The 21633-nt window shown below is 44.5% G+C and overlaps 2 protein-coding genes across 3 annotated transcripts in view; one reads left to right on the top strand and one right to left on the bottom strand.

Moving 5' to 3' along the window:
* ACAP1 (ArfGAP with coiled-coil, ankyrin repeat and PH domains 1) overlaps positions 1-4169 on the top strand; it is a 292765-nt gene extending 288596 nt beyond the window's left edge. Inside the window, exons 21-22 of the mRNA XM_063449848.1 lie at positions 2709-2758; positions 3855-4169. Coding sequence (XP_063305918.1) covers positions 2709-2758; positions 3855-3961 — 157 coding nt within the window. The 3' untranslated portion in view covers positions 3962-4169. The remainder of the gene's footprint in view (positions 1-2708; positions 2759-3854) is intronic.
* The window catches only part of LOC134603667 (monocarboxylate transporter 13-like), a 125217-nt gene continuing 107728 nt past the window's right edge, over positions 4145-21633 (bottom strand). For both annotated transcript variants that reach the window (XM_063449850.1, XM_063449849.1), the window contains exon 5: positions 4145-5129. In XM_063449850.1, coding sequence (XP_063305920.1) covers positions 4192-5129 — 938 coding nt within the window. In that variant the 3' untranslated portion in view covers positions 4145-4191. The remainder of the gene's footprint in view (positions 5130-21633) is intronic.

Here is a 21633-nt window from a genome sequence, read left to right as displayed (position 1 = left end):
TATATTATGGAGAGAAACTTGCCCCTTGAAATAATAATCTCTATAACGTAACATTTCATATATTAGTTACATAAACATTTTGTCAGAAAGTAAAATAATGTGAAAAGTTAACCCAAATAAGAATTGTAACGGATCACCTGGCACCCCGACTCAAAAATTCAAAAATTCAAAAATCACCCAGATCGGACCAGGAGTTCGGGAGTTATGGGGTTTTAAAGTTTTGATCAACCGCACAGGCAACAGTAGCTGAAAATAGTTCCATAAGTTTTGGCCTTGTGGTCGGTCTCCGTTCGCGGAATAAAAGTCACAAAATGTTTGTCATCCATGGCTATACTGGTGTTCGTGTGAATGTTTGCATTAGTCTTTCTACCGAATGGCGGCTCGTTCGGAAATTTCGGCACGAATTTATGGAAGTCTGGAGGTCTCAGTGGTGTTTGCCTAGTTGAGTGTCCGATTTTAGTTCCAGACACTCGACAGCAAAACACCGCTGTTTGGGAGTTTGAAATGGCCGCCGCCACGTGTTAAACTCCCGAAATGGCGGCCATCCAGGGACTTGAACAAAGCGTTTGCGGGTTTCAATAGAAATATATTAGATGAACAGGGAGGTAGATTGAAGCATCAGGGTGGGCCGGTGTTCGGTAGATTTAGTTTGTATATCGAATGCAGGAAGTCAGTACAGTTTTAGGCGAACAATCAAACGAATGCTTTTTATATCCACACGAAAGCCTTATGACAAATCCATACGGAAGTCTTAGTAGTTAAATAGCAAGTTAATAATGAATCTGCTGTACAGTCCAATGTCTCTGCTATTCCATATGTCCTTGACTTGCTCTCAAAAAGGGCCAGCAATGCCATGCCAACCTCCATTATGCCCAGCCATTGTGTTTAAAGGGTCCCATCTTCCCGGGACCATAATCACTGGGCAGGCGGCGAGCAAGCAGCCCCCTCCAGGAACCCGGGGCAGATTCTTGTACAGGGGCAAGTCCGCTACAAGCGCTATTTGGGGAAATATTCTTTTAATCGAGATTGTTTCCTTGCTAATATAACCACTGGGTGTAGGTAGATGTTAGTGTAAATAGCCGCCCAATCGTATCTAGCTGCAAATACTTTTACTTTGCTACACTTGCTCTTCTTGACACTATTGTTATTGCAGACTGTCGGTTTTTGTTTATCTGGCATTCTGACTAACATCACTAGATCACGGATATTTTTCTGCCTACATTTATACTTATTGATCTCTAATTCAATGATCAATTGGTCGATAATTATGTATATATTATCTGTTTCTTTTTTCTTTCTCACTTTTCCTTTCTATTAAAATGATTTATATTAGGTTCATTCTTATTTGGGTTACTTTTCACATTATTTTACTTTGTGACAAAATGTTTTTTAACTACGTGGCGAACTTGCCCTCGCCATGAGATCCTGGAGGAGCCTGCTAGTTAACCGCCTGCCTCAGGATTATGGACCCAGCTAAAAGACTACTAAAAGACTTGGTTCGTGAGATTCCCTGGGACTGTTCGGAAACCGAACCAACCCACGAACTGCGGACCATCTCTGAGATTATTGACCCTTGTTAACCTGTCTTGACACTTCAATCAGTGTGGGTTCTAATGGTGTAGCTGGGTTTATACGAACAAACCTACCGAACGGTGCTCTCCTGACATGTGTGGGGAAGAAGCAGGCTTTCGTCAAAGTTCAGCGGTGTTCGGGAGTTTCAGTGTCCGATTTTAGTTCCACGTGATCAATGTCCAAACACCGCTACCTGAAAACAAGATGGCCGCCAAAACAGTTCCCATCTTGTTTGCAGGTAGCGGTGTTTGGACATTGATCGCGTGGAACTAAAATCGGACACTGGAACTCCCGAACACCGCTGAACTTTGACGAAAGCCTGCTCCTTCCCCACACGTGTCAGGAGAGCACCGTTCTGTAGGTTTGTTCGTATAAACCATAAGAACAAATGCTACCAATAAGCCAGAGTGTGACCGTTGGCGTCCACTACCACTGAATCACTGGAACTGTTTTGGGCAGGCTTTACCCCGGTGGTGTTTTAGCTGTGTTTGTGGGATCTGAGCACTTTTTGGATATGTTGGGCGCTCAGATCCAGGCTATCCCAGGATGCATAGACTGTGGGGGTTCCTATGTGGGAAATGTATATCTTTATGTGTTTTTTTTATTTATTTGTATTGTTTTGCTAAGTCATAGTGACACTGTAATTCATGGGCATATTGTGGGTGTGTTTATGGATGTGTCTAATGTACCAGGATCTGTATAAATGCGAGCAATTTGGCTGGGAATAAACAGATCTTCACCCTTCACTCAGTCTAGACCAGTGATACCACAGTTACCCTTCGGCAGTTAACTATAATCACTACTCAATAGCTATAATCACTCTGGAAGGGGTGACGACAGGCGGTATTAACCCATCTTCAGGAAGGTATACCGCCACAAACTAATATATTAAATGTTATGTTTTAGAGATAATGATTTCATAGGGCAAGTTCCTCTCTATAATATACTAAATAAAAGCATAGCTGCAAGTGGAAACATAACTCACTGAAAAGATTTATTTTGTTGCATTAACATAATAATCACCCAACGATAAATAAAGCAAGTTTCCTGTAAATAATAAAAAATCCTCAATGTGAATGGTTTAGGATCAGAGAGTTCATATAACAATGAGACTAACATCTCGCTCCACTTTTTAGGCTGAGACTCGTGAAGATGAGAGAGGCCGATATTGCGCTGGGACAAGCAGGTGAGACACTGTGACTGGTATTGCATCCAATACCCTCCAGATGTTGTAGACTATAACGCCTATAAAGCTTTTACAGCCATAATGCTGGCAAAACATCGAGGAGTTGTAGTCCACAACATCTGGATTGCTGAAGGTTGCCCTACCTGTCCTTCCATTCCTATTATTTGTATTTATTTCATGGTATAACTTACCATTTGCAAAATAATGTTGATGAAGGCTCTTAGACAGTTTCAATCATCAAAGACAAATGCCAAAGAAAAACTAAGTGAAGCAACTAATATAAATATGATATAAAGAGAACTCCATGCATAGTCCACTCTTTCTCCACTTCTCTTATGGACAGGCAAAGGGTTGACTATTAGCAAGATGCTTCCTCCTTCACCTCGTACGAGTCAAGGCTCCGTAAGAAGACCCTCTACTTCATGCATGGACGGGATGAGGGTTGAGCTCTTTTTCCAAATCCTGCTCAGAGACAAGAGGATTGAGGCTCTGCAAATTGCCCATTCCTCTTTCATTAAGGAGCTCAGACCAACTTTGTTTATAATGGAACGAAGAAGGTTTCTTTTTCATTTTCCTTCTATTAAATTACCTTGCACTGGAGCTTAGTGTAAAAAATTGAATTGGAAATAGATCTTTATTATTAATTTTTCATTTATTATCATTTCTCATTTCACCTATTTCAAGGGTTGAATGTATTCTATTGATGATGCATTAGCCCACTGCTAACTCACCAGCTCTCTAAGTCAGAGAATGAATGTAACACTATCTGTGTGCTCACACATGAATGAATGTAATGCTCACTCTGTATTAGTAATGACGTTATTCTGTATTAGTTAATAAATATGATACATGCTTCATCAGTGAATGAATGCTCAGCGAGGGTGAATGAGTAAAATATTCTGCATCGGTGAATGAATTATTTCTATGTGTTGTAAATGAAAGTGACTAGCACAATTTGTATGTGGGCCTAAATACAACTCGTCCTCTGTGTTGGTGAGATAGTAATGTTTGCTCTGTATCCGTGAATCATGTTCCTGTGTTGTAGTTCTTCTTCCGAAGACATCATTAGTTACCCGTGTTGCATTTTTACCCACAGGTGATGAGACATATTTAGATATATTTCGGGATTTCTCTCTCATGGCATCTGATGCACCAGAAAAACTATCCCGTCGAAGCGGTGACCTCCATCTTTACACCCTATGAGATACCTCACAACCCCGTTGGCAGCATCGGTTCTTAAAAACAGCTCTTTGCCCAGCTTGTGAAGTACCCTTAGTCTTCAAGGGAGAACTATGTAAATTACTGAATGTAAGCTTGTTAATAACAAGTACATTATCAGTGGAGCTACCATATGTATGGGCACATTGAAGACAATTTTGATTTTAAAATAAAATTACTTTCCTTCACTTAACATATTTTACTAATCATTAATATTATGCAGTCAAAGAGCATTGAATTAAACCATGGTTATGTATTTCAATAGATGTGTCTGTCTGTGAAAATATTGTCATAATTGTCCTGTTGTTTAGAAGGCAGGTACACTCATTTGGAGTAAGGTTGTCGTCGGTCCAGCTCTTAAATTGCTCAGTAGAAGGACTTGGCAGCAGATCCTTAATTGTTCTGTTCATAGCGTGGTCAGTAGAATCTCTTCGGCTCATGATCTTGTCTGTCCTGCTCATCGTCTCTACTGTAGAATCAGGTGGGTTTAGATCTTTCTCCATGCTGCTCATAGTGATCACTATACCATCAGAAGAAAGATCCTTCTCCGTCTTGCTTATGGTACGCTCGGTACAGTCAGGTGAGTTACAGTCTTTGCTAGTCCTAGTTATGGCCCGCTTGGTACAGTCAGGAGAGTACTGGTCCGTGGTAGTCCTAGTTATGGCCCCCTCGGTACAGTCAGGGGAATTCCATTCTGTGCTAGTCCTAGTTATGGACCGCTTAGTACAGTCAGGGGAGTTCCAGTCTTTGCTAGTCCTAGTTATGGCCTGCTCAGTACAGTAAAGTGAATTACGGTCTTTGCTAGTACTAGTTATGGCCCGCTCGGTACAGTCAGGAGAATTACAGTCCATGTTAGTCCTAGTTATGGCCCGCTCAGTACAGTTGGATGACTCCAAGTCTTTGCTAGTCGTTATCATGGCCCATTTGGGACAGTCGGATGAGTCCCGGTCTTTGCTAGTCATGCTCATGCTACGGGATTTGTTCATACTGTTACTAGTTGGTAAGTTTTTTAAATTATTTGTTTGGTCAGTATCAAGCCAGTTCCTAAAGCAGAATCCAGGCAGAGTGATAAGTATGAGAGAACCCATAAGAAGGAATGATCCAGAGATGGCAAAGGAGAGAGAGAAATTACCAGTCCAGTCACGCAGCCAGCCTGAAACAGTAGAGATAGAGGGTTATAAAAGTATTAGTACATAGCGCAAAAAGCCAGTCAGTTACATTGGGGGGTTCAGGATTATTGATTGATTACCCAGTTACATTGGGGGGTTGTGGATTACTGATTGATTACCCAGTAACATCGGGGTGTTCAGGATTACTGATTGATTAGCCAGTTACATCAGGGGGTTCAAGATTACTGAGTTACATGGCTGAAAAGAGACTTTAATCCATCAAGTTCAGCCTTCCTCACATATGTTTTTTGCTGTTGATCCAAAAGAAGGCAAAAAACCCAGTCTGAAGCGATTCCAATTTTGCAACAAACTGGGAAGAAATTCCTTCTTGACCCCAGAATGGCAGTCAGATGTCTCCTTGGATCAAACAGCTATTACCCCACTAATTAGAAATTGTATCCCTGTATGTTATGTTTTTGCAAGTATTTATCCAATTGCAGTTTAAACATCTGTAATGACTGACAAAACCTCCTTTTTGGGTAGATAATTCCATATCCTTATTGCTCTTACTGTAAAAAAAAAAAACATTTTCTTTGCCTTAGATGAAATCTCCTTTCTTCCAGCCTAAATGTGTGACCTTGTGTCCTATGTATAACCTTTTTTATGAATAGATTTCCAGATAAAGGTTTGTACTGGCCCCGAATATATGTATATAATGTTATCATATCCCCTCTCAGGCGCCGTTTTTCCAAACTAAACAGATTACATTTTTTTAACCTTTCTTCATAACTAAAATGCTCCATTCCTTTTATCAATTTTGTAGCTCGTCTCTGTACTTTTTTAGTGCCATTATATCTTTCTTTAGAACAGGTGCCCAAAATTGCACAGCATATTCAAGGTGTGGTCTTACCAGCGATTTATAAAGAGGCAAAATTATATTTTCATCCCGAGAATTTATGCCCCTATTTATTTTTAACCCCGAAGTGCATAACTTTGCATTTCTCTACGTTAAATTTCATCTGCCATTTTAATGCCCAGTCCCCCGATCTATCCAAATCCCTCTGCAGCAAAGCAAAATCCTGCCCACATTTTATTACTTTACAAAGTTTTGTGTCATCTGCCAACACTGATACATGACTTTTTCAAGATCATTTATAAATATGTAAAATAGAAGCGGTCCCAAAACAGAACCCTGAGGGACACCACTTACCACTTTTACCCAGCCTGAAAATTTACCATTAAATTACTCGTTGTACTCTATCTTTAAGCCAATGTTCTACCCAAGAACAAGAATATTCATCTAGACCAATTTCTTTTAGTTTGAAGACTAACCTATTGTGAAGAACCATATCAAATGCCTTGGCAAAATCCAAGTAGATCACATCCACTGCAACACCCTGATCTATACTTCTACTTACTTATTCGTAGAATGCAATTAGGTTAGTTTGACATGACCTATGTTTCATAAAACCATGCTGATTATTGCTAATAACAAAGTTCTTCCCAATTAATTCCTGAATATTATCCCTTAATAGCCCTTCAAATATTTTCCCAGTCACAGAAGTTAAGCTCACAGGTCTATAATTTCCAGGCAAGGATTTTGAACCCTTTTTAATTATAGGAACAACATCTGCCTTCCACCAATCCTCCGATACAATACCTGAAACAAAAGAATCTTGAAAAATTAAATACAGAGGTTCACTTATTTCCCCACTTAGCTCCTTAAGTACTCTTGGGTGAATACCGCCAGGCCCCGGAGCTTAATTTACATTAATTTTCTTTAATAGCTGTTGTAACGGATCGCCTGGCACCCCGACTGGGTACCTCCGTTAAAGGATGCTCCTAGCGCTTCCTGAGGACTCCAAGCACTCTGGCAGACACCTTGAGCAGCATATGAACCTTCTCAAGCATATGAATGCTGTATACAGCCGAATAGGAAAAACCATGCAAATAGGTTTACACTCCTAGCAGTCAAACTGGAACAGCATGCAATAAATCCTTCCCCCAATAATGAGACGACACTTCACTTTGAGGGTAAAACAGGAACTCTCGACTGGCTCATCCAGCCTGGCTTTTATTTCCATTTCACACATACAGGCCACACCCAGGGGGAGGCATAAAATAACCAATCCGAGATATGGTACAACCCACACATCCCCTCCCCTTAGCCTGAGAGATAATCTACTTAATATACAGTTTAAAACATAACTTTTACACAATATCTGTAACTTCAAAACCATACATCACATTCACATACAAATCACATATTCAGACTCAACATACTTTAAACATAAACACTTCCAAAATTCAGGCAAATCCCTCCAGTGGATCAAAAGTTACACGGAAGTCCTTTTATGACCGACCGCAAGCACATTTTCTTGCCCAAAACAGTTCCATAGATTTGGGCTGTGCGGTCGGTCAATTCCTGGCATAAAAACGGCTAAGTCCCATTCGAAGTGTGCCTGTACTTCGACTTTAGTCGAAGTGGAGTTGATGTTAAGGGTCGGCAGTGTTCGGAGTTAAAATGGCCGCCGCCACGTGGTCCTTTGTCCGATACCGGCCACTTCGACGACTTCGACAACTTCGGTAACTTCGACAGCTTCGACCGCTTCGACAGCTTCAAATGTGTCCAAAGTGCCATATACAAAAGTACCAATCTGTCCCCAAAGTATTTAAAGAGCTAGGGACAGTATAATACAATCCACCTGCCCAAAAGTAGTTCTTAAAGGGTCAGTACATTATGGTAGCAGTCCATAAGCCCCAATTCAGTCCCTTAAAGGGCAATATCTCCCAGGGACCATAATCACTGGGCAGGAGGCTAGCAACCAGGCTTCTCCAGTTCTCAGTGGCGAGGTTGGTTCCGCCACAGCTGTAGCACCTTGTCTCGAGTTATCCAATCACAAGTTATCTGCACGTTTTTTGCAGCAATCATTTGCATATCACTTGCCATAGGATCCTCATTAATATATACTGAAGAAAAATTTAAAATTTCTGCTTTTTCGCGGTCTTCATTAGCTAACAAACTCAACTCTGTTTTCAGTGTACCTACACTTTCATTTTTTGTTTTTTTAGAATTGATGTCCTTGAAGAAATTTTTGGGGTTGGTTTTGCATTCGTTGGCTATCAATTTACATTGGGGGGTTCAGGATTACTGATTGATTACCCAGTAACATTGGGGGGTTTGGATTACTGATTGATTACCCAGTAACATTGGGGGTTCAGGATAACTGATTGATTACCCAGTTACATTGGGGGCACATGATTACTGATTGATTACCCAGTAACATTGGGGGTTCAGGATAACTGATTGATTACCCAGTTACATTGGGGGCACATGATTACTGATTGATTAGCCAGTTACATTGGGGGTTCAGGATTACTGATTGATTACCCAGTTACATTGGGGGCACATGATTACTGATTGATTAGCCAGTTACATTGGGGGTTCAGGATTACTGATTGATTAGCCAGTTACATTGGGGGGTACAGGATTACTGATTAACCAGTTACATTGGGGGTTCAGGATTACTGATTGATTAGCCAGTTACATTGGGGGGTACAGGATTACTGATTAACCAGTTACATTGGGGGTTCAGAATTACCCAGTAACATTGGGGGGTGCAGGATTACTAATTGAATTTCCCAGTAACATCAGGGGGCACATGATTACTGATTGGCTAATTAATCAGTAATCCTAAACCCCCCCGAAAATTGAAAACCTGCCGCGAAAATTGAAAACCAGCTGGCGAACATTTGGGACTAAATGGGGATGTATATAAGGACTGGGAGGGGGGATATGCTTTATGCTGCTATTTCGTTTTTGCACTTTACTGCACCAAGTCCCTGAGGAAGTCCATATCCAGGACGAAACGCGTAGGACGTGCATGGTGACAAGCCGTTTGTTTTTTACCTATATGTAAGTCATTAAATACTTTTTTATTCAACTCTGGAAGTGTACTACATTCGTGTGTATATCTTTTCCTTTTGAGATACATACATTCTGCTCTGAGAGGAACATGTGAGGAGGGACAACAGATTGGACACTGAAAGATACCACTCAAGGCTTTTTTAATTCTGCAAATCTGTGAGTGACCAATTGTAACTTTAAATCAGTGCCAGTCCCCACACAGTTAAACGCTATGTTTCTTTATTGTATTTATATTTAGCAGATTTTCCCCTAATCTATGTGCATATATCTATTGAAGACAAGAGGAAGTCTTCGGGGAGTTATCGGGATACTTCACCTGAAACATTAAGGGAAGTCCTGGTTTGCTTTGAATCACATATATATAACTTTTTTCACTGGGTTGTGTTCACATATATTGTTGTTTCTGCTTACTGATAAGTCAGTCAGTAACATTGGGGGGTTCAGGATTACTAATATATTGATTACCCAGTTACCTTGGGGGTTCAGAATTACTGATTGATTAGCCAGTAACATTGGGGGGTTCAGGATTACTCATTGATTAGCCAGTTACATTGGGGGGTTCAGGATTACTGATTGATTACCCAGTAACATTGGGGGGTTCAGGATTACTGATTGAATAGTCAGTAACTTTGGGGGGTTCAGGATTACTGATTGATTACCCAGTTACATTGGGGGGTTCAGGATTACTGATTGATTACCCAGTTACATTGGGGGGTTCAGGATTACTGATTGATTACCCAATAACATTGGGGGTTCAGGATTACCGATAAGCCAGGCAGTAACATTGGGGGGGGGGTGCAGGATTACTGATTGATTACCCAGTAACATTAGGGGGCACCTGATTACTGATTGATTAGCCAGTTACATTGGGGGTTCAGGATTACTGATTGATTAGCCAGTTACATTGGGGGGTTCAGGGTTACTGATTGATTACCCAGTAACATTGGGGGGTTCAGGATTACTGATTGATTACCGAGTTACATTGGGGGATTTAGGATTACTGATTACCCAATAACATTAGGGGGCACATGATTACTGATTGATTAGCCAGTTACATTGAGGGGTACAGGATTACTGATTAACCAGTTACATTGGGGGTTCAGAATTACCCAGTAACATTGGGGGGTGCAAGATTACTAATTGAATTTCCCAGTAACATCAGGGGGCACATGATTAGTGATTGGCTAATCAATCAGTAATCCTGAATCCTCAAAGTTACTGGCTAATCAATCATTAATCCTATACCCCCCAATATAACTGGCTAATCAATCATTAATCCTATACCCCCCAATATAACTGGCTAATCAATCAGTAATATCCGATATGGTTCCCGTGAGGGATTTAGAGTATGAAAGGAAAGCCCTCCATATCTGAATCGTGTTCTCCAGATATATTCTCAGAGGAGTAGAAGCAGTCCTGTCATCTTATCCTAAGATAGTTAATGACCAGGGAAACCAAGCCGACCAAGGGCTCTTGTTACCCGAGCAAGGCAGTGCACGTTTGCTCTATGAAGGTCTCAGGATCTCATGTCACCTTGACCTGGGAAAAACTGTCCGCACAGTTTGTTCACAATGGTCTGCATAACCTAAACAGAGTGCGATTGCTTGTTTGATATAGCGCAGATTATACCAAAACCTGCACTCTTGTAATAACTGAGGCTCCTCCCTTAGCCGTACCAAGATTTGACGGACCATTCCAAGTTCTACTGATCACATCCACCTCTGTCAAGTTGGCTGGAAGAACCAACTGGATCCACGCCTCCCATTGCAAGAAGACATCTGCCCCAGAGGAAACCGACTCTGTACAACCATGTACTTCTGGTACATTATCCCCTTGATTAACTTCTTTAGAGCCCAACAAGTGGCCATTACTAAAGATGATAGCGGGTATACTTTCTGGTATAATTCATCATGCACCCGCGTAGCTACATTTACCTTTGATTACTGTGACATTGTAGATTGTCCATTCCCCAAGTCACAGATCCAAGACATCTATAGAGATATACCACATACAAAAGACCCCTATGTTTGTGTAGTTGACAAGCAGTGGGGGCACAGCTGTAGCCATTGGGGGGCTGCAGGATGGAATGCTGGGCCTGCCTGGGGTTATAAACCCAAAAGTGCCTTATCTAAAATAGATGACCATGGTAGATCCCTCCTTCAAAGAATGACTTTAAGAAAGCCTGGAGGAGGTACACCTATGAAATTAATGTTAAACATTGAACATCCTGGCCCAGAGGATGCTGACCAGTATGTAATGGGAATGTATTGGAAGAAAGGTTCCTATGGCAAACTAGGTCATTTCTATCTTAAAGATATGTGCCACTCTCCAGAGTGGCAAGGGGCTGTGCATATAGTCCCGAATCCACTGAAACCACATATCCAGTCCTTTAGGGACATGATGGCCATCGCTAACCCCACATTTGAAGATACCATGGCCGCTGAAACTGGTTTTAATGATATTAATTTGTGGTTAGAGTGGATGAGATATAATGCTAATAAACATAATAGAACTGCATGCTATGTATGCGGTGGTGCCCGACCCCATCTTGGCACCGTTCCTTTGACTATCCCTTTGGAAATAGAGAATTGTTTTCTAAGTCTCTTTGCCAATCACTATGATTCTAACCAGTCCCTCTGCAAAGCATGGACAGCAGAGTACCCTCTCTTAGTTGGAAATGTCAAACCCCCAGATGGAGTTACGATTTACAAAGGTAATTACACTGCAAGCTGGAACAGCAGACACAGGAGCAAATCTTCTTTCCCTCCAATAACAGCACGACACACAGTTTTGGAGTGTAAGCAGGAACTAGTTTAATGAGCACAAAGGCATTTCTTATATACAGTTTTCCCCACAAGGTTACCACCCACATGGACTTTGTGGAACACAGGACACAAAGTCACAACAGCCAGGAAATATCTCTAAGTCCAGAAACTGTTACAAAAACCACATAAAAATACATAACTCATACAATACAATGTTTAACTTATATGTCCAACATATCCGAAGATAGCTTGGATCTGAGCACTCTATATGTCTCATGTTAAAAGTGCCCTATAGTACAAGGAAGAGTGGGGTCAGAAAATAGCAAGGGCTGATGGGAAATTGAGGAGGGACAAAGCAGCCAGTTTAAACTGGTCTGGAAGTGTGGTGGAATCTCAGTAAAAATAAATTTACTAGGACAAGATTGCCACGTGGTATGTGCACTTGCATATGTTGATGTACCAGTTAAGTCAGTTACACGTAGCTAAGATACAATCAGTAGTGTAAGGAGCATAAGTAGGAATACAGGATATACGAGTATTTCCCCTCCTCCATTGTGCTGGGCAAGCCATGTGGTCAAACAGGATTTTAGTCTCTATTCGGTTGATTAGATAAGAGTATGTGTAGGTTGAACTGATTATGGGAGGAGCTACATGCCTATATAAGGGACCTACACTGTATGATCAGGACTCAGACTTTGCTGTTTTTTGGTGACATTAGTCCCTCTGAGTCCCGGTCGGTGAATCGAATAAAGAATCTCTTCCTTCCTGAAGAAACCTGTGTCCATCTCTCTGTGCTTGGCTTCCGTCAGTTTCTCCGGTATCAGAAGTGTCCCGTGGACAACGCCCTGCTGGAGAAACAATAGGACAGGAAAAAATGGGAGGGGAAGAGGCACATTTTCCCATGGCTTTAAAGGGGCAGAAAAAGTGTTTTAAAATCCAATAAGCCCAAATAGACTGCTTAAACGGCAATACACCCCAGGGACCATAGTCACAGGGCAAGAGGCGGGCATGCAGGCCTCTCCAAAACCCAGTGGCGAGGTCCCTTTTGCCACATACAGTATGGATCAATTTGCCCATGCTTTTAGCACGCTCCTTACTAGGATGGCTCATTTTCAACCTGAGGCTTCTCCAATTATGTCACAGATGCCTAATGTACCTCCACCTATAGTATATAAGGCACCTACGATCTCCTTATCTCCTCCGCCACATTTTTCTGGTAATATCCAGGAATGTAGGGGATTTCTCAATCAGATTGAGTACCACTTTGAGGCTTCACCTGGTTCATTTCCTTCAGATAGAGCTAAGATTGGAAATCTGATGAACCAATTTAAAGGTAAGGCCTTAACCTGGGCTAATCCATTGTGAGAAAGTAATAGGAGTATCGCTCATTGTTACCAGGAATTCCTGGCGGAATTCAAACTGACGTTTGAACCATTAGGCAGAGAGGAAGACGTCTTCACTGCCCTAATGCATATCAAACAAGGGAACCGGTCTATCTCGGATTATGCCATAGATTTTCATACCTTGGCATCTAAGGTAGACTAGACTAACAACGGATTAATCGCTGCTTTTAAAAAAGGATTATCTGGGGGATGTGGCCAGCAGCCGAGAGTAATGGACGCATAATTCCTAGCTCCGGCTATACGGGTCTGCAATCCACATCCATCCAACGAACACAAACAAAATATACCCGAAAAATATCGAGATGGCACAACAAAAAAACAAGAAGAACGCCAACAAGGCGGAAAAAATTAATTTCTTTGGAAATAAAACGAGCACGGAGTCGGATTTACCACAGGCCTCCTCGCAGGCGGGCGATCTAAGCCGTGAAGGCCCCGAGCCACCAGCACTCGCTGCTTCGGACCCGAACACGGACGGAATCACTAAAAGCTATCTGCAAACTGCGCTGGATGCGCTCTCCCATAAATTAATCAGCACATGGCAACATTCAGTGGACTCTTTGCGAAAAGATGTCCAGGAACTGGGGAGCGCATGGCACACGTGGAGACTAAAATGGAGAATTTCGCCTCAGCCCACAATGACCTAGCTTCCCATGTGGAGCAGATGGAAAAAAAGATATCGGCAACTAAAATGAAACTTACCGACCTAGAGGATCGAGCCTGCAGAAACAATCTGCGCATACGGAGAACATCACACCAGATAACCTGCAGGCCTACGGCCTAGGCCTATTCAAGGCTTACGCTCCAGACATCCCAACAGACATGCTGCTGATCGACAGGATCCATCGACTACAAAGACCAAGGTTTTTGCCAGAGACGACACCACGGGATATCCTACTCAGAGCCCATTACTTACACGTAAAAGAAATTATCCTGCGAGCTTGCTGCAAAGGAGCAACACGGCCAGCAGACTACCCTGGAGTAAAAATCTTTGCTGACATCTCACCATCCACACTATGTAGACGGAAAGACTTTACCCGGGTTGCTGACATAGTGCAGGCGAATGGACTGCGCTTCAGATGGGGTTTCCCCACTAAAATGATCATCACTAAAGATGGCGCCACTCAAATCTTTGCCTCACCTGAGGAAGGCCTCCGCAAACTCCACTCATGGGGCCTCACAGATCAACCGGCTGACCGGGAGACATCGCCGACTGAACGCCTGCCACTGGAGTGGAGTACCGTCTCGCCGAGATGGGGAGATCACTGAGCCAGCAAGTATAAACCTACACCCACATGGCAACCAAAAAGCTCTAACCAGCTTAAGACATTTACACATTTTAGGGGCGGGGCCGGGCCGCCGAGCCGAGCAGCCGCAACTCACAACGGCTCCGGCAGAGACAAGCCAAAAAAACAGCAAGACCCGCATATTATACCGAGTTACCTGCCGAAAACAGCAACCAGAGGGGAGATCAGGTGGAGAGGAACCGGGGAGTGCAACGAACGAGCACATACTGGACCCTCGGCGCACACAACGACCCCTGAGGCCTAAACCACGCTACACTAGCGAGACTTATGGTGCACCAGTAACGCCCGAGGGATCCGGCCCGGCCCCGCCACCCCCCCCCATCCGGCCGGGGGGGTGATCCCGGCCCAAAAGTCGGAACTTCGGAGGCTGGAGGCGGAGGCACACCCGGTGCGTGATGCTCCGATACACGGAGCTAAACAAGCCGACGGATACGCAGCACCCATGAGGCGACTCACAAACACGAAACAGTAACTCGCGCTGGGATGCCTGGACCCCCGGGGCGACGGTACCCACGACTGGACTCCCCCAGGCGGTGGACGGGTCGATGGAGAGCCGGCCCTGAATCCCGGATTTGGTGGTGGTCCGGGAGCCCCCAACTCTGTGAGCCCGATGGGGCTGTGAAGCACGGCCAGCCGGCGGACCGGTGGCTGGAGGGCACGTGCCGGCAACATGTAAGTGGCCGGAGGAGGGTGAGGCAAGACAGGGCTGAGGCCCCAGGAAGGCCCTGCTGAAGCTGGGGAGGTTCAGGAGGCGAGCATACAGCGGACTCTAAGATGGGGAGGCCGCCGGACAACTTTAGTCTCCGAGTGCCCACAGTGAGGCGGAGCCCACTAAAGACACGGAAACCTGCCTGGGGGGGGAAAGGAGGGGGACTTTCATACCCGGGGGAACCGGGGAGACTCAGGGGGGTACCACAGACCCACCGTGTGCTGAACCATCCTAAGGTAGCCATGGGAAGGTCAAATCAGAGAGAGGCGGGGGGCGGGGCTTGCTACCCGACACGAACGGACGCCATCTCTCTCAGCTCCCAAACCCTGCGGACAAAATCCCCATAATATCGGTCTTTCAAGGACCCATCCGTACACACCACATACCCCATCGGCACCAGCACACCGAGCCGAGTCTCCTGATGCCCTTCTTTCAACCACAACGAGTGCAGAAGCGGAGACGCAAAACCGGGGCCTACTATACCCCAACGATCCTGGGCCTCGAGGACCTGCTGGGAGAACACCCAGTGGAACTTGCTGATCCCTCAGACTCCCTGGACCTATCCAACGCCCGGACACATATACCGGCAATGGGACGCCGATCACAGAAACCACAAGGTACGGCAGGGGGCAGAGACATTGGGATTATGTTACAAAACCCCCCCCAGCCCAAACCCACTCCCACGGCAGTTACACTGGAGACTAATCTGATACCCAGCACACCCCAACACCGGCCGGACTCACCTGGGATCCCCATGACACCCAAAGCAGGACAACAGGGGCATGAACTCCCTGGGCAGCACCAAAATCTGCAGCTGCCCACCCAGACACCACAAGGCCCGGATTCTCAGGGGCCCTCATGGGCAACACAGCCTGACAGGGCTCTAAACCCACTACAACCCAGGCCTGACTCACAAGGGCACTTACAAACACCACTGCAGCCACTGCTGGAACTCACGGATGATTCTGCACCAACCACCAAACGTGACTTAAAGCTCCTATTGGCAGACATCCACAAACTCCTGGCAGCTGACTCAGCCCTTATCAAAACCGAACTACACACGGTGGCAGAAAAGGTGAAAGCCACGGAAACAGAACTAGGGGCGGTACAAACTCACATTAACACGATGGAAGACTCCATCAAACAACTTCAGCAACAGCAAACATACCTGTCACTCAAGATATCAACCATGGAAGATCGCCAACGCCGCTCACACATTAAGATCAGGGGCATCCCAGCGGAGATATCGGCTGAAGAGCTGCCGCATTACATCAGACGCCTACTAACTACAGTACTCCCACACACAGCGGTAAAGAAAATGGCTCTAGATGGGATATACCGCCTGCCCACCCCACCACACCTAAAGACCCCAACGGCCAGAGATGTCATCCTTAGATGTGTCACAGTGCAAGACAAACTACAAATAATGGCCGGGCTCAAAGGCAAGACACCACTGCTGTTTGAGAATGCCTCCCTAACGTTCTTTCAGGATCTATCCAAAGCCACCCTTATGTGGCGCAAAACATATGGGCCGCTTACCACACAACTCCGAGCAGCGAGAATTACATACAGGTGGGGTACTAACGGGACACTGGAGGTTACCCAAGATGGCACCACCCACGTCCTAACCTCTATGGAGGAAGCACCTTCCCTCCTAACCACCTTGAAGCTACCCAACCCGATACCTGCACTACGACCAGGCCCTCCAATGGAAGTACGAGACCCCGGGAAGTCCGCCCAGTCGGAACCAAGACCCAGCGGATCCCAACACCCTGTACCATGATTGGAACGGACTGATACCACAGATTTCGCTACCAAGACTGGTGCACATATTCTGTTTTGAATCTCTTCCGTGACTTTACTTATGTTTTATGTTATTAATTATGCTTTGTTACATTTTATGTACTTGTAAGCCTCCGTTATACATATCTAACCACCGCAGGCCACTGAAGCACGCACCCTCTACAAACCAACGAGAGCCAGCACATCACACTTGCAACCACAGGGCGCCCGACAACTCACCCCCCCCCCCCCGCAGCCCCCTTGGTTAGGGGTAACTAACCCAACAAGCCACTTACAGCAATGGCTCACCTCCACTAACACAGACTGACGTCTATACCCAGCTCATCACAACGAGCCTGACCATAACACACGCAAATGACGCAACCATGCCGCCCCACGACTTGAACTCAGACACAACCCTCTCACAGAGTTGCATCACCACCTGAACCACACCTGAAGGGAGCTAGTGCTGTACAACGAAGTCCCATCTCAGACACTAAGACGCACAAAACATCATATTATCTAGATGCTGATTACTATGTTTTGTTTAACATGTTACTATTGTTCACTACTGTTATTGCCTGACCCAAAATGGTGCGAACCTAGAACTACACAGAACCTTGATTTCTTGATTATCTGTTAAGATCAAAATGTTGCACCAAAACTGAAAATAAAGAATTTAAAAAAAAAAAAAAAAAATCAGAGAGAGGCCTGGAAAAAAAAAAGCCACGAAGAAGGCTGCCAAATCCACATCAGACTGCCTCATTATGCCACCTCCAGCGAAGTGACTTATATGTTCATATGTGTTCATACTTTGACCCTGTTTTGTTAGGGCTTATCAAGTTAATGAGCTAGGATTTACTATAGCCTCGTGATGCCAGACGAAGGCACCGCTTGTATCATACAAGTTTTAAAGTTTGTTATGGCGGAACACTTGCCTAATCCCATGCGGAGCAGATAATATTGATTTAGTTGTTATATATAAGAGTCCTCTCAGATGTTATTCATATAGCTAGTTATTCATGGTCTCGTTGAACAACTCAAAGTACATAAGCTGCACTGTTAAAAACTTCACCCAAGCCTAATGAGAATGCAGCAGCATTGCCAGTTAAGGTCGAACTAGACAACATTACATGGCTCCCTATTATAATTTTGAAACGCTTGATCATTGCATTACCCTTACCATTTATACCTAACCTAAAATTGCCAAGTTTAAGCTTTATTTACTCTACTTTACTTAAGTATTGCGGTCACGTTGCCCCATCAGGCGTTAGATTAATGTCACTTAATACCGCATCCTTAAAGGCATCATACAGCTATTAAGACACGTTAACATAGGCAAACACATAGTACTTGAACGTGAGAATTCTAAATGTTTAGTCACACACGCCTTCAAGTAGGCGACTATCTGCTTTTAAATACATGAACCGTTATACGTGCCTCTGCGCAGGCGACAATCTGCTTTTATTTACCTGTTGGATTTACGAACCTCTGCGTAGGCGATTATCTGTATTAACCCCTTAAGGACACATGACATGTGTGACATGTCATGATTCCCTTTTATTCCAGAAGTTTGGTCCTTAAGGGGTTAACTACTGATGCTTATGCCCCTGCGAGGGCAGCTACTTGCTTTACTACAAATCAGTTCGATATATGCGTTTATATTGTGAAAACAATAAAAATATTTAAAACATTTACACATTTTATTTTATTACATCTTAACTTGACAGCTTACTCTTTAATAATCTCACATATGAGCAGGATGGGCTTTATTGTACTTATATATCTGTCATATAGGTCTTATATGTCTAACTTCAGGTTAACAATGGTACAGATAGGGAATCTACTTAAGGGGCACACATAGGGACCAACGCTGACTAATGCTGACAGCTTAAACGGAGACGGCACTTATTTAGGCTTAACACAGTTATGTCCATGCACCTACGAACACCAACAGGTCAAATCTTCCCACGATAGGGAATCTATGGACGAAACAAATATCATAAAAAAAAAAAATATATATACAAACAAATATTCAGTCAGAACCTAAAAGACTCTCCTTTTCAGGAATACCAAGGAAGCTTTCGACACCCCTGTACACCATAGCAGCTAACAATAGACCGCAATAGGCAGACCCGCTGCCACCACCGAGAACATTAAAGTTCTAACCCCCGAGGTACCCACGTCAGGTACCCTGCCTCTTCATGTTTACCCCAGTTAACCCCGACCCCATCACTTCCCCACTGAACCCAAGCAGGGACAACAGATCACGGCTAGCACAACCACGCATAAAACCACCAGACGCTACTGCTATCCTGTGCTCAAAGGAGCCACGAAATACACCAGGAAGGCATACATGGGATCTCCACAGACAATCAAAACACCCGAAAATGACACCTTCACATCAAACGCTGAACACAGAGGTAAACGTATTAGGGAGGCAGACTGTACAGGAACCCAACGCATTAGGCAAGGAAGGCAACATGCACAAATACGCGAATATTCTTACATACCCCACCTGATCTGAAATTACAAACTCATAATGTGAGGGGCCTCAACACCCCACACAAACGGAGAATACTCATGGAGACGATGAAAAAAGAGCAGATTGACATAATGTGCATACAAGAAACGCATTTTAAACATGCCAGAGTACCAGAATTCGGCCTAAAAGACTTCCCGACCCAATGCCATGCAAGACATTCATCTAAGTCCAGAGGAGTCTCGTTCCTCTTTCATAAATCCCTCACCTTCGACCTATTGCAAATGACCAAAGAACAGTATGGCAGGTACCTCATTCTACACTGTACTATAAATACAGCCACGTACACTCTAGTAGGCATATACAGCCCCAACATGAATCAAAGGAACTTCCTACTCAAAGTCCTTAATAAGGTACCACCCTCCCAGCGGGCTTCACTGATCATATGCGGGGACCTGAACCATGTCATGCACCCACTAGAGGACACATCCCTTGCACCAAATACACCAAGATCCCAATCCCTAAAAAAACAATGCAAAACATTATCTAAATTAGTGTTAGAACATAACCTTTATGACGTCTGGAGAACACAGCACCCCAGGGACAAAGGTTATACATATTACTCGCAAGTGCACACATCATATTCGAGGATAGATATGATTCTAGTAACAGACACAATTCTCCAAAAAATAACTGCCAGCCGACTAGGTGATATAGTATGGTCAGACCATGCGCCTCTCTCAATAACATTGCAGACTAACTTCGACCATAGAGGTAGAACCCCTTGGAGGCTGAACGACACCTTATTGCAGAATGAGGGTTTTCGTAAACAGAAAGAGGTAACACTTAGCGACTACTTCAAAGATAACACGCTCCCGGAGCTCAAACTCACCACTACATGGCAAGCACATAAGGCAGTAATAAGAGGGGTCTTTATCAGCAGAGCGTCGTATCTCAAAAAACTGAGGGACAAACAATACCTAGAACTCCTGAAAGACCTGCAACACAACCAACAGATGCAACAAATAAACCCCACTTTAGAAAAAACACACAAAATAGCTAGACTTACTAAGTCACTTAATGAGCTCCACATCGAAGACACAGCGCGAACACTCCAGAGGCTTAAAATTAGGAATTACACGTAAGGTTATAAAGCCGGGAAGGCCCTAGCATCGCTGTTGAGACAGAGACAAGCGCAATCAAAAATTCCATACATCCACAAAAGAGAAGGAGGGCAAACATATAACCCACACAACATCCTTGCCGAAATGGCACACTTTTATACAGCACTATACAATATACAATCCGACAAACATACCCACCAACCGACCACTACAGAAATCCAACGATTTCTAACTAAATTAAACCTCCCATGCAGAGGCGGCTCTAGACTTTATGAGGCCTTAGGCGAAACGCAAACATGAGGCCCCACTAACAAAAAAAAGTGTCACATATACACATTGATACACTGTCTACCTGTGTATGTGCCTGAGAGTGTGTCTGACAGAGAGTATCCTTGTGTGTGTGAATGTATGTCTCTGAACATGTTTGCGTTTTTGTCTGAGACCCTATGTGTATGGGGTAGCTGCTTGAAGTGTGTTGTGTGTATGGAGGAGGGGGGGTGATGGTGAGAGGGAGAGGCGGGTGATGGTGAGAGGGGGGTGATGGTGTGGGGGTGATAGGGAGAGGGGGGTGATGGTGAAAGGGGGGTGATGGTGAGAGGGAGAGGGGTGGGTGATGGTGAGAGGGAGAGGGGGGGTGATGGTGAGAGGGAGAGGGGGGGTGATGGTGAGAGGGAGGGGGGGTGATGGTGAGAGGTGGGGGGGTGATGGTGAGAGGGAGCGGGGGTTGATGGTGAGAGGGAGCGGGGGTTGATGGTGAGAGGGAGCGGGGGGTTGATGGTGAGAGGGAGCGGGGGGTAATGGTAATGTGAGAGTGAGAGGGGGGGTAATGTGAGAGTGAGAGGGGGGTAATGTGAGAGTGAGAGGGGGGGTAATGCGAGAGTGAGAGGGGGGTAATGTGAGAGTGAGAGGGGGGTAATGTGAGAGTGAGAGGGGGTAATGTGAGAGTGAGAGGGGGATGAGGCTGAGGGTGGTGGGAGGGTTATGCTGAGGGTGGTGGGGGTGGGTGATGCTGAGGGTGGTGGGGGTGGGTGATGCTGAGGGTGGTGGGGGG

The sequence above is a fragment of the Pelobates fuscus genome, chromosome 3, assembly GCF_036172605.1.
Source record: "Pelobates fuscus isolate aPelFus1 chromosome 3, aPelFus1.pri, whole genome shotgun sequence".
NCBI classification, from domain to species: domain Eukaryota; kingdom Metazoa; phylum Chordata; class Amphibia; order Anura; family Pelobatidae; genus Pelobates; species Pelobates fuscus.
This window is presented reverse-complemented; position numbering and strand designations above follow the sequence as displayed.